Raw genomic sequence first — 20,982 nt, forward strand, 5'->3', positions numbered from 1 at the left:
TAGAATTATAATAAATTCAACGGGGACGGTAATAATGACTCTCATAGCGTTTATATCGCCAGGCGCCAACTAAGATTTAACATATATTATATCATATAATTCTCTCGACAACCTTAGGAGGTGAGTATTATTATCATCCCCATTCTATAGATGTGGAAAGTGAGGCACAGAGTGAATTAGTAACTTGCCCAAGGTTACACAGCAAGTAAGCAGTGGAGCTGGGATTTGAATCCAGAATCCGTGCCCTTAACCCCTACAGATATTATAATTCTTAACATTCCTTCTGCACTGGGCAGTTTTACCAGGATGCCCTGTGCTTGTTTTAGTTCCCGCTCCTTTACCTCAATCCTGAACATTCGCTGGTGTAATGACTCAGAGGGGGGAAACATGCCCATCCTTTAAAAACGCCCCGGCAAATGCAAGTTAAAAGCACAATGAGACATGACTATTCATCCATTCGAATGGCAGGAATTTAAAAATACTAACAATAACAAGTGTTGGTGAGGATGGCGGGCAAGTGGAACTCTGAAGCCCTCCTGATGGGAATGTAAAATGGTGCAGCCACTTTAGGAAATAGTTTGTGATAAAGTTAAGATACACTTACCATACGACCTGCTGCTTACCCAAGAGAAGTGAAAACATATGCCCAAAGGCTTGCACGGGATGATCATAGCAGCTTATTCCTGATACCCCCAACCTGGAGGCAGCCCGGGCCTCCTTCAATGGTTGGATGACAAATAAACTGTAGTTCGTCCATACAACAGAAGACTACCCAGTAGTAAAAAGGAACAAACTACTGAAACACACAATAGCATAGAAAAATCTCAAAAACATTATGCTGAGCGAAGGAGGCAGACACAAAGACTGCACGTTGGATGATTCTAATTTTCTGAAACTCCAGACAATACAGAAGGTACCTTCAGTGATGGATGGCAGGTGGTGGGTGGCTGGTCCAGAGGCGGTAGTGGCGGCAATTTTAAGAAGTGACACAAGGGGACATATTGGGGTGATAGATGTGATCTATGTTTTGATTATAGTGTTGGACATATGAGTGTATAAATTTGTCAAAACTCATCAAAGTTTACACTTAAAATGGGTGCAGTTTATTGTGTACAAATTATACCTAAAACAGTAACAGAATTTTAAAAATTCACCTTTCACCCCAACACTGCAACCCTCTCTTTTTTATTTTTGCTCCTCACCTGCCACATAAACAGTCCACTCCCTCTGGCTGCAGTAACCCCCAGCCAAGGAAAGCATCCCCTCCAAGGGCACTTGCTCCGGGGGCTGGACCGCAGTGGGGCACTGGGTGCTCACGCAGCCCCCTCCACACAGCCCCCTCCACACAGCGGGGACACCAGCGATCATCTGGAAACTCACACCTGTGGCTCCTCCCTCTCTTCCCATTCCAGGCCCCTCTTCCTGGCCCTCTGCCCACCCTGGAAAGTTAATGTTGTCACTCACCTCCTCCTAGGAGCCTAACCCTAGGGGGTATCAGCCAGGCCCCGACAACCCCCAAGCTGTGGTCTCCAGCCCAGTCTGCTCTGCTGAACTCCACAGCTGACGACCCAACTGCCTCCTGGGCGTCTCTGTCCACCCAGATGCCATCAGCCCCTCAAGGTCAGAATGTTCAAGACCTGACCCATCTCAGGTTCTTCCCCTTCCCTCTGCTCCCAGGGCCCAAGCCGTGCCTTCCCCGGGAGCCTCCCTGTTCCGCTCTCCGCTGGCCTCCCCTCCCAGCTCTGCCGCCTCCCGGGCCAGAGCGAATCTCTCCAGACCTGAAGCCGTCCTGGAGGCCCCCTGCCCTCCAGAGGAGGCGGAAGCAGCGAGGCTGGGCAAGTGTGGGAACGAGAGTGCCCCTAGTCTGGTTCCTCAACCACAAAACCGGGGCGATGCTAAAGCAGCCTCTCCAAGCCGTGCAGATGCAACACGGGGAGCCTGAGCCGGGCACCAGGGCCCAGAGCACGGGGGGCACGGGCCTGGACGGACTCCAAATCAAATTAGGACACCTACTAAGTGGATGGGAGGAGAAAGGACACAGTGGACCTAGGATTTGGGCGTTTTGATGTCGTGAAATTGCAAAGTGCTTAATCCGGAGCACGGGTTCTTAGCCCTCAGGGCTCTCACTTGGTGGAGTTAGGAACTTCCTATACAGAGTCTGCGGGTGGCGAAGTAAGTTCATGGGCACTCGCTCCTTTTCTTCTCACAGCGACCAGGAGGACACTTGCCATCATTTCCATTTCACAGATGAAGAAATGGGTGCAGAGAAGTCACGTGACTTGACCAAGTTTGTATTGCTCGTAAATGATAAAATCGTCTGCATTCGCAGGTATATAAAACATTTTTCTTACCCCAAAGGCAGAAATCATAAAAGAAAGATCGACAGGGCCGGCCAGGTGGCGTAGTGCCTAAGTTTGCTCACTCCCCTTCAGTGGCCTGGGGTTTGCAAGTTCAGATCTCAGGCTTGGACCTATGCACTGCACATCAAGCCATGCTGTGGCAGCGTCCCACACACAAAATAGAGGAAGATCAGCATGGATGTTAGCTCAGGGCCAATCTTCCTCAAGCAAAAAAAAAAAAAAAAGAAAGAAAGAAAGATTGACAACTGAATAAAATTACCAGGAAAAAATTGAAAGGCAGACAATAAACTAAGGAAAATATTTGCATCCTTTTGGTTGACCAACTGTTGAGACTTATAGATGAAGACGTTTTTCAAGTAAATATTTTAAAAGATGAATGTGACCAAGGAAAATGGCCTAGAGACATGCATATATAATTCACAAAATAATAAATACAGTCAAAACACAAGAAAAAAGTTTAACTTCAGGGGGCCGGCCCCGTGGCACAAGCGGTTAAGTGCGCACTCTCCGCTGCAGCGGACCGGGTTTCGCCGGTTCGCATCCCGGGCGCACACCGATGCAATGCTTGTCAAGACATGCTCTGGCGGCGTCCCATATAAAGTAGAGGAAGATGGGCACGGATGTTAGCCCAGGGCCAGGCTTCCTCAACAAAAAGAGGAGGATTGGCAGATGTTAGCTCAGGGCCAATCTTCCTCACAAAAAAAAAAAAAAGTTTAACTTCACCAGTAACTAAAGAAATGTAAATTAAAATAATGATTATCAGTTTTTACCTGTCAAATTGACAATTTAAAAAAGCTATTATCACTGATTGTTAACTGAAATGTACATCACAATCTTTCTGGAAACCAATTTATGTTATATATCAATAGTCCTAGAAATATGCCAGTAGATTGACCCCAAAATCCACTCCTGGTAATTCTTCTAAGGGAACGACTGAGTCTGTAGGACGTGTGAGAACAAGGGTCCACAGAGCCTCTGGTTCAGGGGGTGCACGCAGCAGACGAGAAATGCTGCTCCAGTGTCAGAGACAGGAGCTCAGAGACGGATAGGTGGTCAGAGAAGGCTTCCTGGAGGAGGAGGTGCTTGGATAGGGCAGGATTCACAGAGGCAATAGAAATGGAGGACATGCCAGGATGGGAACACTGCACCTAGCCTGGGGGGCTCCTGGTACAGCGAGGAGCCAGTGTGAGCTGCTGGACAGAGGAGCTCTGGGGAAACTGAGTCTGCCACAGGAAGGTTCTGTTGTAGACGGAGGGGCGTGTGGAGTGTGGAGTGCCACAGAGCCTGTGGGCAGTGCAGACACTCAGGGCCCTGCAGACCTGGCTCCGCCTCCCCATCTCTCCTTCGTCACTGTCCCTCCCTGCTCCTTAGTACCAGCCAGCGTGACACCCACAAGAGTGAGGGGGTGATGGGGGCAGATTCAACAGGCTGTGTCACACAGGGTCCTGGCCAGCTCATGCAGGAATTTATTTTATGGCTCCTGCATGCCGTCGAGGGGAGAGCCTTGGCCCCGTCTGGTTGGCTGGCACAGATGGACGTCACCAAGGACATGTCCTGGTCACTCAGGACAGGAAAGGGCTGGTGGCTGCTCCGCCCTGGGCAGGGGGCGGCTTGTGCTGCGTCTCTCCCTGTGTCGTCCTCCACTGTCCCCCCGGAGCAGGGCTCTCAGGTGTGCTGAGCCTCCGCGAGGCCGGGCCTGCTGTGATGGCAGGAAGGAGCGCCCCACTGACCCTGGGTTGGCTCCTGGCCCTGAGCCTCAGCTGCCCAACCGGGGAGAGGGGCAAATCAAATCCCTCCTCCCCAGACCTACCGTGGGGGTTCAAGAGCAGGCGAGGGGGAGCAGTGGGGCCGTGGCAGCCATTTCTTTTTCTTTTCTTTTCTCTTCTCTTCTTTTTTTCCTTTTTTCCGGTGTTTAATACCTTCTTGTTGTTTAATTAGTGACCACTCGTAACAAACCTACCATCTCGCTAGAGTTCTGTACAGTTTTTCCATTTTACGGATGAGCAAGGTGAGTCCCCGAAGAGTAGAGTGACGGGTCACAAGAAGGTGAGTGCAGAGCGCTCCTGTCCCGGAGTGGTCATTTGAGAGCCCGTGGCACAGGCTGGCCTTGCGCTGGCAGACAGGGCAGAGACCCCCAGAGTTGCCCTGGGCGGGCCTCCTTGCCAGGGGGCCGGTGGAGCCCCTGCCCAGCACCCTCTGGTTGGGGTGGGGAGTAAGGCCAGAGCAGCGTTATGAGCAGCAAGTGGCCCTGGGAGGAAGGACCAGCTTTGTCACTCCCAGGCCCTGGAACATGGTGGGGCAACTGTACCTCCTATTGGCTTCTCCTGCCGTGTTCCCCATGGGGACGAGGACGGGGCAGCGGGGCAGCTGCTGTGCGTCTTCGCTCCTCGTCACCTCCCAGCAGTGCCCGATTCTTTCCTCCCTCTGTCCCCCGTCCACATATTGGCTTTCTCTGGTTTGGGCATCAAGTCAAGCTAGTTTCATAAAAGATGACAGGGACTGTCCGTCTATTTCTATTCCCTGGAAAACTTTATGTCTTGGAGGTTTTGGAAGAACCGGCCTTTAGAATAGTCTAGACCTAGCGCTTTTCATGTGGCTGGAGTTTTGACTACAGAGTCAATCTCTTTAACAGTTACAGTCCTATTTGGGTGTTCTATTTTTTCTTGAGTCAATATTGTAATTTATACTCTTCTATTGACCATTCCATCTACATTTTCAGAATTACTGGCATGTAGATGCTCAGAGTTTCCATTGAAAAATTTGAAATCTGTTTTATCTGCCGTTGTATCCTCTTTCCATTGCTAATATTCGAATCTGAGTTTATTGAACATGTGCAAGAGGCCCTCAGTCCCTCCAGTATTTGTCAAGTCTGGGTCCCCCCCTCCAGTTGGCTCCTCTCTCTAACCTGCTTTCTGTTCAGCCTCAGGGAGCCCTCATCCGAGTGGGGGAAACCCTAAGGTGCTGTGGGCACTGGGTGGGCAGGTGGGCCTTTCCCAGCTTCCCAAGACTGGAACGTGTCCCCACTACGTGCTGAGCTGCTGCTGCCACTGTCCCCCAGTCAACAGTGTCTCCCGGGTGTGGGGGGTTGTCACGAAGTCTAGTTGGATCGTCAGATGCTCTCCTCAGCGGTTCCTCTGTCTCCTTGACCTCCCTCACCTCATCCCAGAAGGGGCAGCTGGGGCGCTGGTCACCACGTTGCTTTTCCCCAGACAGAGCTCTCACCTGGTTTCTGCTCTCCTCAGGGACCTTCAGCCCAGTGACTCATCACAGAGGCGCCGGCAAACAGAAGGGATGGACTCGCACGTCCCCTGAAAGGCGGGAAGCAGCCCCGGCCACCTGGTGACAGACACTCTTCTGGCTCCTCCCGGCTACTCCAGGGGCTTCGGGTTCAGCTGCTGCGCGGCTCCTGCGGGAACTCGAGGCGTGTGGGACTCAGCTCAGCCTCCCCAGGAGGGCGTGGGGCTGAGGCCTGTGTATGTGGTAGAGTGTGTGTGTGTGTGTGTGTGTATAGAGTGTGTGTGTGTGGTGGAGTGTGTGTGTGTATGTGGCGGTATGTGTGTATAGTGTGTGTGTATATGGTGGAGTGTGTGTGTGTGTGTGGTGGAGTGTGTGTGTGTGTGTGTGGTGTGTATGTGTTCGGGTGTATGTGTGTGTGTGTGTATGTGGTGGGGTGTGTGTGTGTGGTGTGTATGCATTGGGGTGTGTGTGTGTGTGGTGTATGTGTATGTGGTGGAGTGTGTGTGTGGTACGTATGCAGTGGGGTGTGTGTGTGTGGGCACAGTCGGCTCATGTTAGCAGGGACACAATTCCATAGCAGCGTCACACATTTGTGAGGTCTGTGGGGTTCACGCTGGGAAAGGATTTTTGCTTTTGGATCACAAGGAGGCTGCAGCAGGAGCTCCACCGCAGCGCGTGGGAAAGACGCCCACTGACACAGGGTCCCCCTCAAACCCAGGAGGGTCCCGGTGAACACTGGGCTGGACATCTCTCTCAGGGAGGGGAGTGTGAGCCCACCGCCAGGCCCTCAGGAAGGGTAACACGCCAGCTGTTGGTGGCCAGGCACCCACAGGCGGGGGTGGCGGATGGAGGGCTGCAGCTCTGGGGCCCGTCGGGCCGGGAAGCCTGAGAGAAAGACGCAGCCTGCAGCCCCACTGGAAGCCGGGAGCTGTGGAAACAGCGAAAGGGCCTCGAATCCCACGGAGGCCCTCTTCCCAGGAGTCGTGGAGCACCCATGCTGGACTTGGGGTGACCTGTCCTTTCCTGCCTTCCTGGAGACGGTTAACACGCAGAAACTGAGCAGAGCAGTACCCAACAGTGTCAGATCCTCCTCCCTTTCCTAGGGAGCCCCCCTTTCAGATCTCCCTCCACTCCGACCCCAGAAAACCCGAGGGGGAATCTCAGGTGAGGGAGGAGATCACGGGAAACCTTGCTGGTGGCCAGTGCGGGGACCGCGAGCACTGTGGCAGCTGGCTACACGGGGCCCTGAACTGTACCTCTGTGTGCAGCCCGGGGACTGAGCGCAGGGCTTTGGGAACCAACATGCCTGCCCGTAGCAGTTGTAGAGGGTCAAGAAATGTGGAAAAAGAAGAAATCGGCCCACATGTCTGGGCCTTTCTCAGACTCCAGGAAACGGCAGAGCAAACCGGTGGTTGACCTCCAGTTCCCACCTCACTGCTCTCAGCTAACACCCGCGGCTCCCACAGGCCCGTGGTGGAGCACCTGGACACGGACAGAGCGCTCACAATAGGTGGGTATCCATCCAGAGACATCGAGATACATGTGCCTGTGTCACAGATAAATATAGTTTGGGGTTAACTCACATTGACTAGTGGCTGCAAGTGCTACCTGCTTAAGAAAAATTGTTGGGAAAAACAAAGCTAAAATTCAAAAAAAAATTTTTGGCTAAAAATGGGGAAATTTTAATTTTTGCAGTGCAACATCTTAATCCAGCTTGGGAAACATGCGTAATGGGAAACAATCAATTTAGTTCAAATGCTTCTTCATTTTGTAGATGGAAAAACAAAGATGAATCCAGAAATGTGACTGTCAACCCAGCGGCAGAGCAACAGTGAGAACATGGCCCCCATCCCCTCAGCAGGCAGCCCAAGATCTTTTCTTTTCTTTTCTGTTTCAGTGAGGAAGATTGGCCCTGAGCTAACATCTATACCCATCTTCCTCTGTTTTGTATGTGGGTCGCCGCCACACAGCTAATGAGTGGAGTAGGTCAGTGCCTGGGATCCGAACCCTCGAACCTGGGCCACAGAAGTGGAGCGTGCTGAGGTTAACCACTACACTGTCGGGCTGGCCCCCCAAGATCTTTTCTTCTTTATTCCAAGGGCCACCTCTTCCTGAGGGGTTATATACAATCGAGGCAACGTGGCCCCCATCCAGCAACATCAGCACCACCTTGAACTTGTCAGAAGCGGGAATTCTAGGGCTCTGCTCCAGGACTGAATCTGAATCTGCACTAAGCCCCCTGCACCCCCATGGGTGGAAGACGGCTCACACATTCACACGTGTGTGTGGACACACATGCGTTCATGTACATAAGTCACCTGGGGATTACGGTCAACTTTTAGAAAATGGATTCTAGTCTTGGTTCTCACACAAATTTGTTAGGTGACCCTTGGCAGGTGCCAGAGGCTGAATGGATGTGTCCCCCCAAATTCATGTGTTGAAATGCCACCCTCCAAGGTGATGGTGTTGGGACGTGGGGGCTTTGGGAGGTGCTTAGGTCAGGAGGGTGGAGTCCTCACAGGTGAGATTAGTGCCCTCGTGTGAGACCCTAGAGAGCTCTCTTGCCCCTTCCACCATGTGAAGGCCACATCTGTGAATCCAGAGGCGGTCCTCCCCAGACGCTGAATCTGCCAGTGCCTTGATCTTGCAGTTCCCAGCCTCCAGACTGGGAGGAATGTTTCTTTTGTCACAAGCCACAGTCTCTGGTATTCTGTTGGAGCAGCCTGAGTGGACTAAGACAGCAGCTCAAGACTTCTGTGAGCATCAGTTTCCTTCTTTGTAAACCCGAGAGTCCTGGCCACGTGCCACGTAGGTTCTTTACACTTGGGATGCCCAACTTGTTCTGGTTTGCCAGGGACTGTCCTGGTTATAAAAGTGAAAGTCCCACATTGCAAGACTCCCCTTGTATTAGTTTTCTAGGGTGGCCATAACAAAGTACCACAGGGCCGGCCCCGTGGCTTAGCGGTTAAGTGCATGCGCTCCGCTGCTGGCGGCCTGGGTTCGGATCCCTAGTGCACACTGACGCACCGCTTCTCCGGCCATGCTGAGGCCGCGTCCCACGTACAGCAACTAGAAGGATGTGCAGCTATGACGTACAACTATCTACTGGGGCTTTGGGGGGGAAAAATAAATAGATAAATAAAATTATAACAAAGTACCACAGTCTGTGTGGCTTAAGACAACAGAAATTTATTCTGTCACAGTTCTGAAGGCCAGAGTCTAAAATCCAGAGTCTGAAATGCAGATCTTGGCTCCTTTCTGGAGGCTCAGAGGGAGGAGACGTTCCATGCCTCTCGGTTGCTGTCAATCCTTGGTGTTCCTCGGGGTGTAGCCACGTCATTCTGTTCTCCACTCTGTTTTCACGTGGCCTTCTTCCCTATGTATGTCTGAATCTCCGTGTCCAAATTTCCTGTTCCTACAGGGACACTAGTCACTGGATTAGGGCCCACCCTACTCCGGTATGACCTCATTTTAACTTGATTACATATGTAAAGACCCTATTTCCAAACAAGGTCACCTCACATGCACGGAGGACTAGGACTTCACCACAGCTTTTGGGAGGAAGAAGTTCAGCCTATAGCAGCCCCTCAGTCCCCGGCAGACGGGGCGGTTGGTCGCCCTCCCGCACTCTGAAGTCCTGCAGCTGTGTAACTCCTGCCTGCGCCTCCCCTGGTTCTTAGGTACTATTGCCTAAGTCAGTGCTTCTCAGAATGTGGTCCCGGGACCACCAGCAGCAGCAGCCCTGGAACTTGTTGGAAATGCAGGTGTCTTGGGCTCCATCTTGGAACCAGGGAATCAGAAACTCTGGGGGTGAGGCCCCCCATGTGTTTTACCGAGTCCCCCAGGTGACTCTGAGGCATGCCGATGTTTAAGAACCTCCGAGCAGAGGTGCAGCCACCCCCCCAGGCATCGCAGGGGAGTCAGGGGCTGGCTTAGAGCTGTTCCCATCATTTTACAACCTCACACAATGCTCCAGTTACAGGCACAGAGAAGGTCGTGCCTCGGAATGACTTCTGTTACGGGATAATAGAAATCCACGTCAGAGCGGAGGAATGTAACCTTTCTAGCTGCTCCAGCTGTCAACACCAGGCAGGCCTTCTGCCCAAGCCTTTTAGGGTAAAGTTCAGGACATCCAGAGATTCCTGTGTTGATTTACCTGGCTTCCTTGCTAATCTGATAATGACAGGGCAGGAGGAGGGAGTAAATGATAAGGCGCAACCTAGGAAGCCAGTGACTCAGGGGGAAGGAGGTTCTCCCTGGGGAGCAGGTGACCGTGCCCGTGCCCGGGGTTTTGTTCTGTGAGTAATAAATGAAGAGACGCAGCTCCGCTGGGGCCTTTCCTGGGCAGCAGGAAGAACTGGGAGAAAGGTCTCAAATGTTGAGGCCACAATATTTCCAGAATCCTATGCTATTTCTTGAGAAACTTCACACCTTAAAAATATAAGCCAAGGCCGTTTCCTGGGCTGTAACAGAATGTGGGAGCTGGAAAGACCTTCCGAGTCTGTCTTCTACATCAAAGTGGAACTGAGGTCCCTGCTCAGAAGCTGAGGGAACAAGCTTCCTTATGTCCCCAGACCAGGACACAATCCACTGGGCTGCAACAGGGTCTGACTGAGCAGGTGTGGGACGGAGCCCTGCGGGTCCAGATAGTGGCCTTCAGTGCACCTGACGTGAGGACTGTGGCAGACCTGCATTTCTTTTATTATCATGATCAGGCGATCATCGTGTTCTTGATACCTTGGGCCAGACTGGAATGAAGTATTTTTTTCGGATTTGGTAAACTTGCTTGTAGAGGTAATTTGATTCTCCATCTTGCCTTGGTGGATGTGCAGCCCGGGAATAATTCGGCAGCACTGCAGGAATTCTGGAGTCACCCACAATAGCGACAGCTGCTGGAGACACACACTGTAGCAGCTCAGGGGGCTTCAGAAAGGAGCGGAGCTCCCGACATCAGTGCAAGGCCTCAAGCTGGCGGTCTGGGTTGGATAGTTATCCTCAGGACTATGACTTTGCATTCGTTAGGGCTTTGGGAACAGCCAAGGTTTTCAGACTCGTGGCTGTTACAGCAATCCCTGGCAGAGGGAAGTCTCATGGATAAAGGAATCAAGACCAGAAGGTGAAAGGGAGTTGCTCAAAGATACACATTAGCTGCAGAGTTGGGACCAGAGCTGCTGTTCTGAGTCTTAGTCTGATGCTCTACTTATTCGGAGTTCCCTGGGGACATCAGGGTGTCAGGCTTACGGGTTGTGTTCACATGTAGTGTAGTGCAAACAACAATGGACTGAGTTGGGAGACCTCTCTGGCCTCAGATCCCTCCTCTGAAAACAGGGATGTGAAGTTAGCGCTCAGCTTCTTTCCAGTTCTTCCAGAGCAGACTTCCCTGGTCATCCTGTTACCCCTCAGGAAGTTATCAAAGGTATGGAAAGGTAACAGGGATGGGTAACACAAAACTTTTGCTTAATATAAAACTTGCCCTTCTTGGGGGAGGTGAAGGAGATATAGAATGGTTCTGGAATTTTCTAAGGAATGCTTCAGAAGGCATCCTGGTTTCCTGGGTACAGCCTTCGCCATAGCCCGTTAGTATGCACAACAGTCTTGGTCAACTAGAGTAACCACGGCAGCCAGAGGCCTTCTGCAAGCACGCAGTCCTCTCAGAAACACTGCAGGCTGTACAGAGGCTCCAGGCACCAGGAGCAATGCAGCAGCGTGCATGTGTGACTGCCGCCTGCAGGAGCCAGACATTTTCCTGGGAGTCCAGATGTCTCCAATTGTTAAACCTTTTTTCCGTTTAGACGATAATCCGAAAGGCAGCAGCATATTCTGGGTCATCTGAATGACTTCCTCGTAGGCGAGTACTGCTGCCATCTGAGTCCGAGGCTGCCTGCGCCAACAATGGCAGAGGGCCCCACGCAGTAGCACTCCTTCCTTGTTCTGGGCCGATAACGGGTGCACTCAAGAAGGCAGGCCATCCCAGTGCACTGCCTGAATGGTGGGGAATTTCACCTGCACAGCAACAGGCACAGGACAAACTCAAAGGAACCTATCTAGAAGGCAGCCCCACAGAAAGGCTCATCTACTCATTCAGTCAACTGATGAGTATCTCCTGCATAAGGGTGCCATCTGGAAGGTGCAGGAAGGACCTCTGAGAACCCAGTGAGAACACTGGCACACGTTGTCAAAAAAAATATCCACCTTTTCAGGGCTCTGAAAATTAACTAAAGGCTTGCAACAACTGGGGAGTGTTTACTTCGGAAAACTGGCTGAACTCCAGCAGTGAGCTCTGTGGTGTTTTCACTTGCCCTATTGCCAGCCCCTCCCCAACCCCACAGAAGCATTGTACACCAGCAGCTGCCAAGCCCCTGGCAGGGTCACGGTGGGGTTGGAGATCTTTCAAAGCCCCATGGTCAGAGAACTGTGACATTTGCCACATCTGGCAGTTCTCTGGAAAACTCTCCCTGCGAGGCTCGTCCTTATTTGACCTGCCTTTGCTCTCCTCTCTGGGCATTTGTCAAAAACAATCAGCGGCAATTTGACACTGGGGGAAACAGTGAGCTAACAAAAAAAGTTTTTTATTTTTTAACACAAAAAGTTGGAAAACAAGATGTCTAAGGGGGCTCTGAAAAGGCAACATACTCCTGGTGAGACCTGAACAAGTTGGGCTGAAAAAGTGCCCAAAGAGAAGGACTCGCCACCAAGAACTCTACATCCAACGAAGACTGTCCTTGAAAAATGAAATTAAGACATTCTCAGATAAACAACAACCGAGAGAATTCATGGCTGGCAGACCTGCCCTACAAGAAAGGGAGTCCTCCAGGCTGAACAGAAGCAGATTATGTAACCAGTCAAATCTACGTGAAGACTACAGACCGCCAGGAAAGGTAACTACACGGCTAATTATAAGACAGGATAAATAAATTTCTTGATTGTAACTTTTTCTCCTATTTAAAAGGCAACTTCATAAAGCAGTAACAAATCTGGTAATTTTATACAATATATGAACTGTAATTTGTATGACAATAGCACAAATGACCGGGAGGGGATGAAGCTATATAGAGAGGCCAAGTTTTTGTACACTGTTGAGGCTGGTGTCAAACTGAACTAGATTGTTATAAATTAAGACGTTAATTCTAATTCCTAGGGCAACCACCAGAAAAAAAAAAAAAATATATATATATATATAAATAAAAGAAACAAGGAAATCAACATGGTTCACTGGAAAATCGCTATTTAACAAGCCCTGTGCTGGGAGGAGCTGGGGAATCAAAGGTGTGAGGCAGATCTGTCCACTCTGCTGTAGTCAGACCTAGTCTAGTGACACGCAACACACAAGGACCAAATACGATCAATTATGACATGTGCTGTACCTTGTGACAGAACCCGAGGGCTCTGACAGACCCACAGCGAGGAGCCTATAGTGAGATGTGGAGAAGGAGGTGTCGGGAAGGGACGTCCCGGGCAGAGGGAAGACAAGCAGAGGCTCGAGGGAGGAGAGATTTTTGGTTCTGAAAGTGACCGAGGCCAGGGTGCCTGGAGCACAGCCCCGAGGGCAGGTGAGGCTGAGTTAAGCAGCAACTAGATCATGCTAGGTCTTGAGGGTAGAAAGTTTGGGTTTTGGCACAATTATTATTAAAGGATTTTAAAAGCAAGGGAGTGGGGCCGGCCCCGTGACTTAGCAGTTGAGTGCACGTGCTCCACTTCTGGCAGCCCGGGTTCGGATCCCAGACGCACCGCTTCTCCGGCCATGCTGAGGCTGCGTCCCACATTCAGCAACTAGAAGGATGTGCAATTATGACATACAACTATCTACTGGGGCTGGCGGGGCGGGGGGGGGAAGGAGGAGGATTGGCAATAGATGTTAGCTCAGAGCCGGTCTTCCTCAGCAAAAAAGAGGAGGATTAGCACGGATGTTAGCTCAGGGCCGATCTTCCTCTCTCTCTCACACACACACACACACAAAGCAAGAGAGTAAACTAAAACAACTAACTTAAAACAACTTAAACAAGTTGACTTGGGCTGCAGCGACGAGGCTTTGGAGGGTGTGCTATTGCAGCAGACCTGCACGCAGTGGAGACAGAGAAGAATGGACAAAATACAAGCTGGATTTCTCAATGCAGGGCCCTTAACGATTTGTTGATGGACTAGGAGGGGATATGAGGGAAGACTTAAGGATGGCTCCCTAATTCCTACCTTTAGTATCTAGTGAATAATGGTGTGATGTCATTTCTTGAAACAGGATCTAGGGGAGGACCAGGTTTTTGAGGTAAATCAAGAATTCAATTTCGGGCATAATAAATCCGAGATGCCTATGAGACATCTAAGACAAGACAAGTCTGGAGCCCACAGAGGTGAGGGTGGGAGACATAAATTTTGGTCTTTAGGAAACAGGGTAGTGAGAGCATGTGACTGGATAAAGTGAAGGAAGAGTGTGTAGACAGGAAAAGGGCCCATTCAGAGCTCAAGAGAAACAGTCATAGTGAGCTGGGAGGAAAACCAGAATGTGGCGTCATGGAAACAGAGAAGACTTTCAAAAGAAAAGCAATCAGCTGTGTGCAGTGCTACTGAAGGGTCAAGAAAGAAACCAGAAAAAACCTACTGGATTTGGTGACAAGGAGGTGATGAGCAAAGAGCACTGTTGGTGACACGGTGGGAGACATGGCAGACTACAGAGGGCTGAGAAAGGATGCATAATTCAGTTTCAGCAAAATTCCATCACATTAATTTTAATTTGTGATGTGATCTTATAATTGTGTTTATTATGAGCTACAAAACAGTTTTGAATATATACCCAGTTTTATATTTGCACTTACCGTACTTCAGTGAGTCTAAGACTGCCTTTAGGTACCACTAAGAAAAACATTACCTCCTACAACACAATGCTTTATCACTGACTCTAAGACTTATTTCAATTAAGAAATGTTAAAATGTAAAAAAAAGTCTTAGAAGTGATGAAATATAGTATTAAATAAAAAATTTAAGTCAAACCTGGCAGTTGCAAGAATTTCTTCAGAAGCTCAAATACATGAGTATAGCAGACACAGAATGAATTTGGTTATTAACCTTAAATCAACTGATAACATCTCTAAGACAGTTTCCTCATCTGTAAATAGGGTGGCACCTTCTTCCCAGGGTGAATGTGAAGCAAACCAGAACACAGCACACAATAGGTACCACTAACCACCTCCCATCATCATCACCAGGTAATGAGCTCCCCGTCACTGGAAGTCTTGAGCTGCAAGACCACATTTGGAACACGTAACAAGCTCAATCCATCTAGTAAGTGAATCAACTGTCTTGTGGATGGGATCTCCACGTTGGAGAGCAAAACTGGACCAACCCTGTAGTATCTCCAAGGTTCAATGTCGGACGCAATCTCTACAAGATTTCTAGCAGATTTCTGTTGTGTTCATGGCACTTAGAACAGTGTTGAGCACACAGTAGGTGCTCAGAAGACATCTGAATGGGTGAAATGCATCATGTGAAGGAATACCATGCCACCTCCAACAGAAGACCCAGTCCTTAGAGGACCACTCTGCGAGAGCTGAACTTAAGTTTCCAGTACGAATATGCTGCTGAATATTTACACAGAAATAACTTTTCAGATGAAAAAGGTTGACTGGATCCAGATTTAATGTGGTACATTGAGTATTGATGCATAATATTAGGCCCAAGAATAAACCCTGTTAATAAGTAACGATACTATACTGTCAAAATTTATTTTTATTTAAAAAGTGAGTATTTGGTGGAGGTCTTCTAAGGCTCAAATTTCATCCTGGAACGTCAAGACAAAAATAGTTAAAAGATCTAAAATAATGGCATTTTCTAAAAACATAAAATTTTCATTAAAAAATCAGTTACAAAGAAAAATTATATTTTATTAATAGAGTCAATAACATTTCCTTAAATGTTAGAAATGGCCCTGTGCAATTTTAACTGGGAAGGGGCATCATTTAAAAACACCATTCGATTATCCAAAGAACTTGAAATCAACAATTCAAAGAGACTTATGCACCCCTATGTTCGCTGCAGCATTATTCACTATAGCCCAGAAGTGGAAGCCACCCGAGTGACTGATGACTGGATGAAGAAGATGTGGTATACACAGACCATGGAGTGCTACTCAGCCATAAAAAAAGACAAAATCGTCCCATTCGCAACATGGATGGACCTGGAGGTGTTATGTTAAACAAAATAAGCCAGACAGAGAAAGACAAACACTGTATGATTTCACTCATGTGGAAGATGAACTAACACACAGACAGAGAGAACAGTTTAGTGGTTTACCAGGGGGGAAGAGGGTTGAGAGGTGGGCACAAGGGGCAAAGGGGCGCATTTATATAACTGACAAATAATAATGTACTACTGAAATTTCACTATGTTATAAACTATTATGACCTCAATAAAAATAAATTTAAAAGAAAAAAACATCACTCAACTTCAACTCTCACTTACAGTCGAGGTGATGGCCACCACGAAAATCGAATCCTCCTTTCTCCTTCAATGCTGCTCCCCACAGAGCAGGAGGTGAGTGGTCTGGGTCTGAAGGAGGTTCACAGAGGCTCATCACAGAACACTTCCTGGGCAATACTGCCCATCCTTTAACCTACTCACTGGAGGTTTTGGATGGTGACAGGCAGTTCTATTTTCTAAATCAGATCCTGCCTGACATGGACATCAAGCTAAGCACAAGGACGGCTAGGAAGTGTTTCTTAATGTCTCCTTTTCTTCAAGTAGCCCAACAGGCAAGCAAGAGGGGGATAAGAAGGCTCTAAGTGACCACCACAGCCCTGCCTGTGTGAAGCCTTCTAGTCAAGGCGGGGGCCTCTGAGGGTGGAGGGAGAGCTTTAGTAGACAGAGAGCCATCCCAATTCTGGGATGGGCCCCACCGGAGGCCTAGAGCCCCTGTGGTCAGCAGGCCCCCAGGGCTCTGCTCACCTCTGCCTGAGGCCACATCCTCCACTAGTTCTGGGAATCCAACCACAAGCCTTCTGGAAGGCCGGAAATGAAACCCTCAGGACGGAGGACAAGCTTTTCTTCTTTAAAAGCCACACTGAGTAGTACAAGGGATTAAGGTTTGCAGCTATTTTATTTACAAGTATACATTTAACACAATGAAATAAACACTGATATATCCAAGCCTAGTTAATAGTAGTGTAACAATATGTATCATTTTGATGATTACATTATTTTAAACAACAAACTACACTGAAAAATTAATGCCAATAAAATTCTTGGTCATAATATTATTAAGAAATACAATATATAAATTGAAAATATGATTGCTTAAAATTTGAAAATGGAAGTGAGCTCATTTGGACAGAGTCAGAGTTTAACATAATCTGAAGGGGTTGCGGGGGACGGTGGGAAAATGCTCTGACCCAAATGAAATCTTTCAGGTTAACAGAAGAAAAACGAAGCAGAGTTTATCTTAAAGGATAACGGGCAATTTGCTTCTTCAGTAGGATAGATTCCCAGTGTCCTCAGATTCTGCAGCAGAATTACATCACTGAGCAGGAAGACTTTCCTTGTGAAGCAGCCCCATCAATTTTTTCTGCCTCCAAAATTATCCTTCTAAAAACATCAACAGCAGTCTGAAAAACAAAGAGAAAACCAATTACAGTGTTAGCTTTAAAGCAGAACTCTGATAAATACTTTTAACCACTGGCAGGACTGAAGAAGGCCCGCCACCCACTGTCCCGTCCCCTGAAGACATCGCCCAAAAACTTCAGGGGCCTCGGACGTCCTCCCTGCCCCACCTCACCCCCATCACCATCTGACTGGAGACCACCAGAACTAACCTCACATCATGATTCTGATCCCTGTTTTCATCAGTCACCACAGGAAGCCAGGGAGTCCTCACCCACCACCTGTTATCCCCCAACTCCAGCCTTCTTACCCCTCCCACGCTGCCTTCCTTGTGGCCCCTCCTCAGGGCCACGGTCCCTCTCACAGCTCTGGCACAATGCGACCCAAAGCGAGGCAGGGGCTCTTCTTGCTTCTCATCGCCCCCTTCAGACTCTTTTTCCTCCCACTTCCTTAAAACTCTCACCTTTGACTCTGAGGCCATGAGACGATGTATGTCACCTTCAAGCCCTGCTTCTTACAGGCCACTCACAAACTCTGAGTCACTTCCCCCCCTTTCTTCTGGAGCAGCGTCACTGCCTCCACCACCACTCCCAGCTCCCGTGACCTCCTCTCCTCTCATGCCTGTCTTTTCCAACCTCAGCCTCTCAGCCCACAGGCAACCCTACTAGCCCTTCACAAGGAGGAGTCACTGTCATTTTGGGCGGGAAATTGTCTCTTAGGCCCAACATCAGTTCCTGTCCTTTAAATGCAGTCATTGTGGTAATCGAAAAATGCCCCTGTTCTCCAAAGCCTTGGAGGGCAGTGCCTAGACTTTGTCATTACCAATAACCACCCCTCCTCCCTCACCTCCACGTCAAGCACCCCACCAGACCAGACCCATCTTCCTTCTCACTTTCTCTGGATATTCCGATCTTGACAGCTCTCCACCCCACAGGGACCTGCTTCCTTGATCCGACTACATTTTCCCTGTCCCTCAGCCACGTCTCGTCCTCACTTTCCTCCCTGACCAGTGTAGACTGCACGGCCCACCATTGCAGTCCCTGTACTTCAACCCCCTTCTCTGCCGACTGTCCGCCTGCTACCACACAGCCAATGCAGCCCAGGGAAACCCATGCTGCACCGGGTCTCACTTTACCTCCAGGACCCTGAGTCCAAAGGGGACCCTCGGTGCCACCAGCAGCCCAACTACATTTCCCTGGTCCAGTTACTCTCCCAGATGAAGGTTTTATGCCTTCTCCTTTTGCCCGGAATTTCTAAAACCTCCCTCCCATTCTCACCCTCAGCTGAGAGCTGTGTGTTCCAGTTCACCGGGGAAGCAGAAGCACCACTCATAAGGGAACACTACCTACTCTGCCCACCAAACAGACCGTGCTCTTGTATCTGGGCCCATCTACTCTGGCTCCTTCTCTCCTGCTGGCATGAATGAGGCACTTCTAAGTAAGCCAAAGCCAGTCCCAGGTCCTACCCTATCGTCTAACTAATCAAGGTCATCGGCTTCAGCAAGTCTCCCTCCTGTTTCTGCATTTTCTTTTTTTTTTTTTTTGTGAGGAGAATCAGCCCTGAGCTAACATCCATGCCAATCCTCCTCTTTTTGCTGAGGAAGACTGGCCCTGGGCTAACATCTGTGCCTATCTTCCTCCACTTTATATGGGATGCTGCCACAGCGTGGCCTGACAAGCGGTGCATGGGTGAGCGCCCGGGATCCGAACCTGGGTCACCAGCAGCGGAGCACACGCACTTAACCACTACGCCACCGGGCCGGACCCCTGTTTCTGCATTTTCAATCCCCCTCCTTTCCTGTGATTATACGAACACGTTACTTATTTCATCCTAACAATAATGGACAGAAAAATGTCTAGAAAGACACATGACAAACTCTTACCAAGAAAATATAGTGCGCCTGGAATTTGGCTTTCTAGATAAATCTTAGAACTCTCCTTGATTATCTGTGTGATCTGACTCTGTCAAAGTATATCCTCTTGCACCAAGTTGCTGAAATACAGCTGAAGGCCTCCACAGCAAATAAACCAGCAAGGCAAACACAACTCACAGTTCAGTATCAGTCAACGGGCAGTATGTTCAATGATTTGATAATTTTTACCACCGAGCACTTTGTTATCAACAAAATTGACTGAACTTCACTTAGTTTAGTTTATTTTAAAATATTGGATTTTTGGTTAGTAATAAAAATTACAAACAGACTATACTTGAAAATTTATCAATAAAAAATTTGAGCAATTTACACAGATTGGTCTTGATCACATGACTATTGAGTATGTGTGTGCATGTGTGTGTCTCTACTACATACACAAATTCTCTCTCTCCTCCTACTAAATAGACAAATAGTAGTAACATTCTAGTATGTATGTGGATTAGAATCATTACACCTCTTACGTAAGGGCCCCCTAAAAGGGATTAGAATTACGTGCTTTCCTCCCCGACAGGTAGAAACGCCCTAGGCTCAGGATGCCCACTACCTCCAGCACACGCAAAGACAAAGTGGGCAGGAGTATGACAAGAGACGTGACAGAGAGCTGAGACGTATCTAGATGCCTTTAAGGTATTGATCAGGACTGCCGCTTTCCAAGGATATCGACATCACCACTGTATTTTCCTAATTTGGATACAACAATCTTTTCGCCTTAAAGGATTCATTTCACATCTATTCAGGTATTTGTTGATCTAGCATTATCTAGAGCAGACCGAGACAACAATCAGTTGGCTCATTTGATCTTGGAGCTTGTTTGGCTTAAGACGTTTGAGGCTACCATACAAGAGCCTTGCCTTCTTTTATGTTTTTGGCTAATATCAGTTAAATTTGCTAAATTTATCAAAACCTAAAAGCATTACAGTAGTTGAAATTTTTTCATTTTAACTTTAAGCCTTCAGCACAATTCATCTTTTATCTGGGTATTCAAAAAGCAGTATGCTACCTGCTAAAGGAAACTAAAAGATTAAAGAATAAACCTACGTAGAAGCCTATTAAAACCTTAAGTTATGGGAAGTATAACATAAACTAGACAGAGAAAAGGCCTGCATGCCAAGTCCAAATAGGAATGTAATAACATACCTTAAGCAACTGTACAGGTTACTTTCAAAAAAGATAAATTAACCAGAGGCAATCTGCCTTACTAAGCAAGCTGTCTTAATTACAGTGGAGGTGGGGTCCACAGCTATCTATGCCTTCAAGGGTGCTGGAAGGATAACAAAGGAACTGCCAGACATGCACAGCACAGTAACACACACACCTGCACAGGGGCTACTCGAACCCACACTCTAAGAATGAAACAACACTTCTGCTGAGGCTGACTTAATTATAACGTCAAATAGAATAATTGCTTTAGGATCCTCATATTTTCACCAAAGAGAAGCAGAGTGAAGTTAGCAAACACAACCAAAGATAGCTTGGGGCCATTCAACTGCATTTTTCCACCTCCAATTTTTATTATGCAAATTTTCAGGCATACAGAAAAATAAAAAGAATTGTACAATAATCACCTAGCCCCACCATTTGGATTCAACAAGTGTTAACATCTTTGCTGTATTAGCTGGCTTGCGCTCTCTGTCCATTCACCCAGCTATCCCATTTGAAAGTAAGTTGCACATTATGAAACTTGGCCCCTGAATACTTTGGTTTGCATTTCCTAAGAATAAGGATATTCTCTTCATAACCCCAATACCATGATTGCACCTAAGAAGATTAACACTATTTCCCTAATTTATCCAGAACATAATCAAATCTCCCCAAATGATCAAAGTGTCTTTTATACTAGGGTTTTAAAACCAGATTCCAATCAAGGTT

General features: G+C 48.4%; 1 protein-coding gene across 1 annotated transcript in view; it reads right to left on the reverse strand.

Moving 5' to 3' along the window:
• Positions 1-16,661: 16,661 nt before the first annotated feature.
• The window catches only part of RHEB (Ras homolog, mTORC1 binding), a 48,060-nt gene continuing 43,739 nt past the window's right edge, over positions 16,662-20,982 (reverse strand). Inside the window, exon 8 of the mRNA XM_058533581.1 lies at positions 16,662-17,185. Within this exon, the coding sequence (XP_058389564.1) occupies positions 17,093-17,185 (93 nt within the window). The 3' untranslated portion in view covers positions 16,662-17,092. The remainder of the gene's footprint in view (positions 17,186-20,982) is intronic.

Source organism: Diceros bicornis, chromosome 3 (assembly GCF_020826845.1).
Source record: "Diceros bicornis minor isolate mBicDic1 chromosome 3, mDicBic1.mat.cur, whole genome shotgun sequence".
Classification (NCBI taxonomy): Eukaryota; Metazoa; Chordata; class Mammalia; order Perissodactyla; family Rhinocerotidae; genus Diceros; species Diceros bicornis.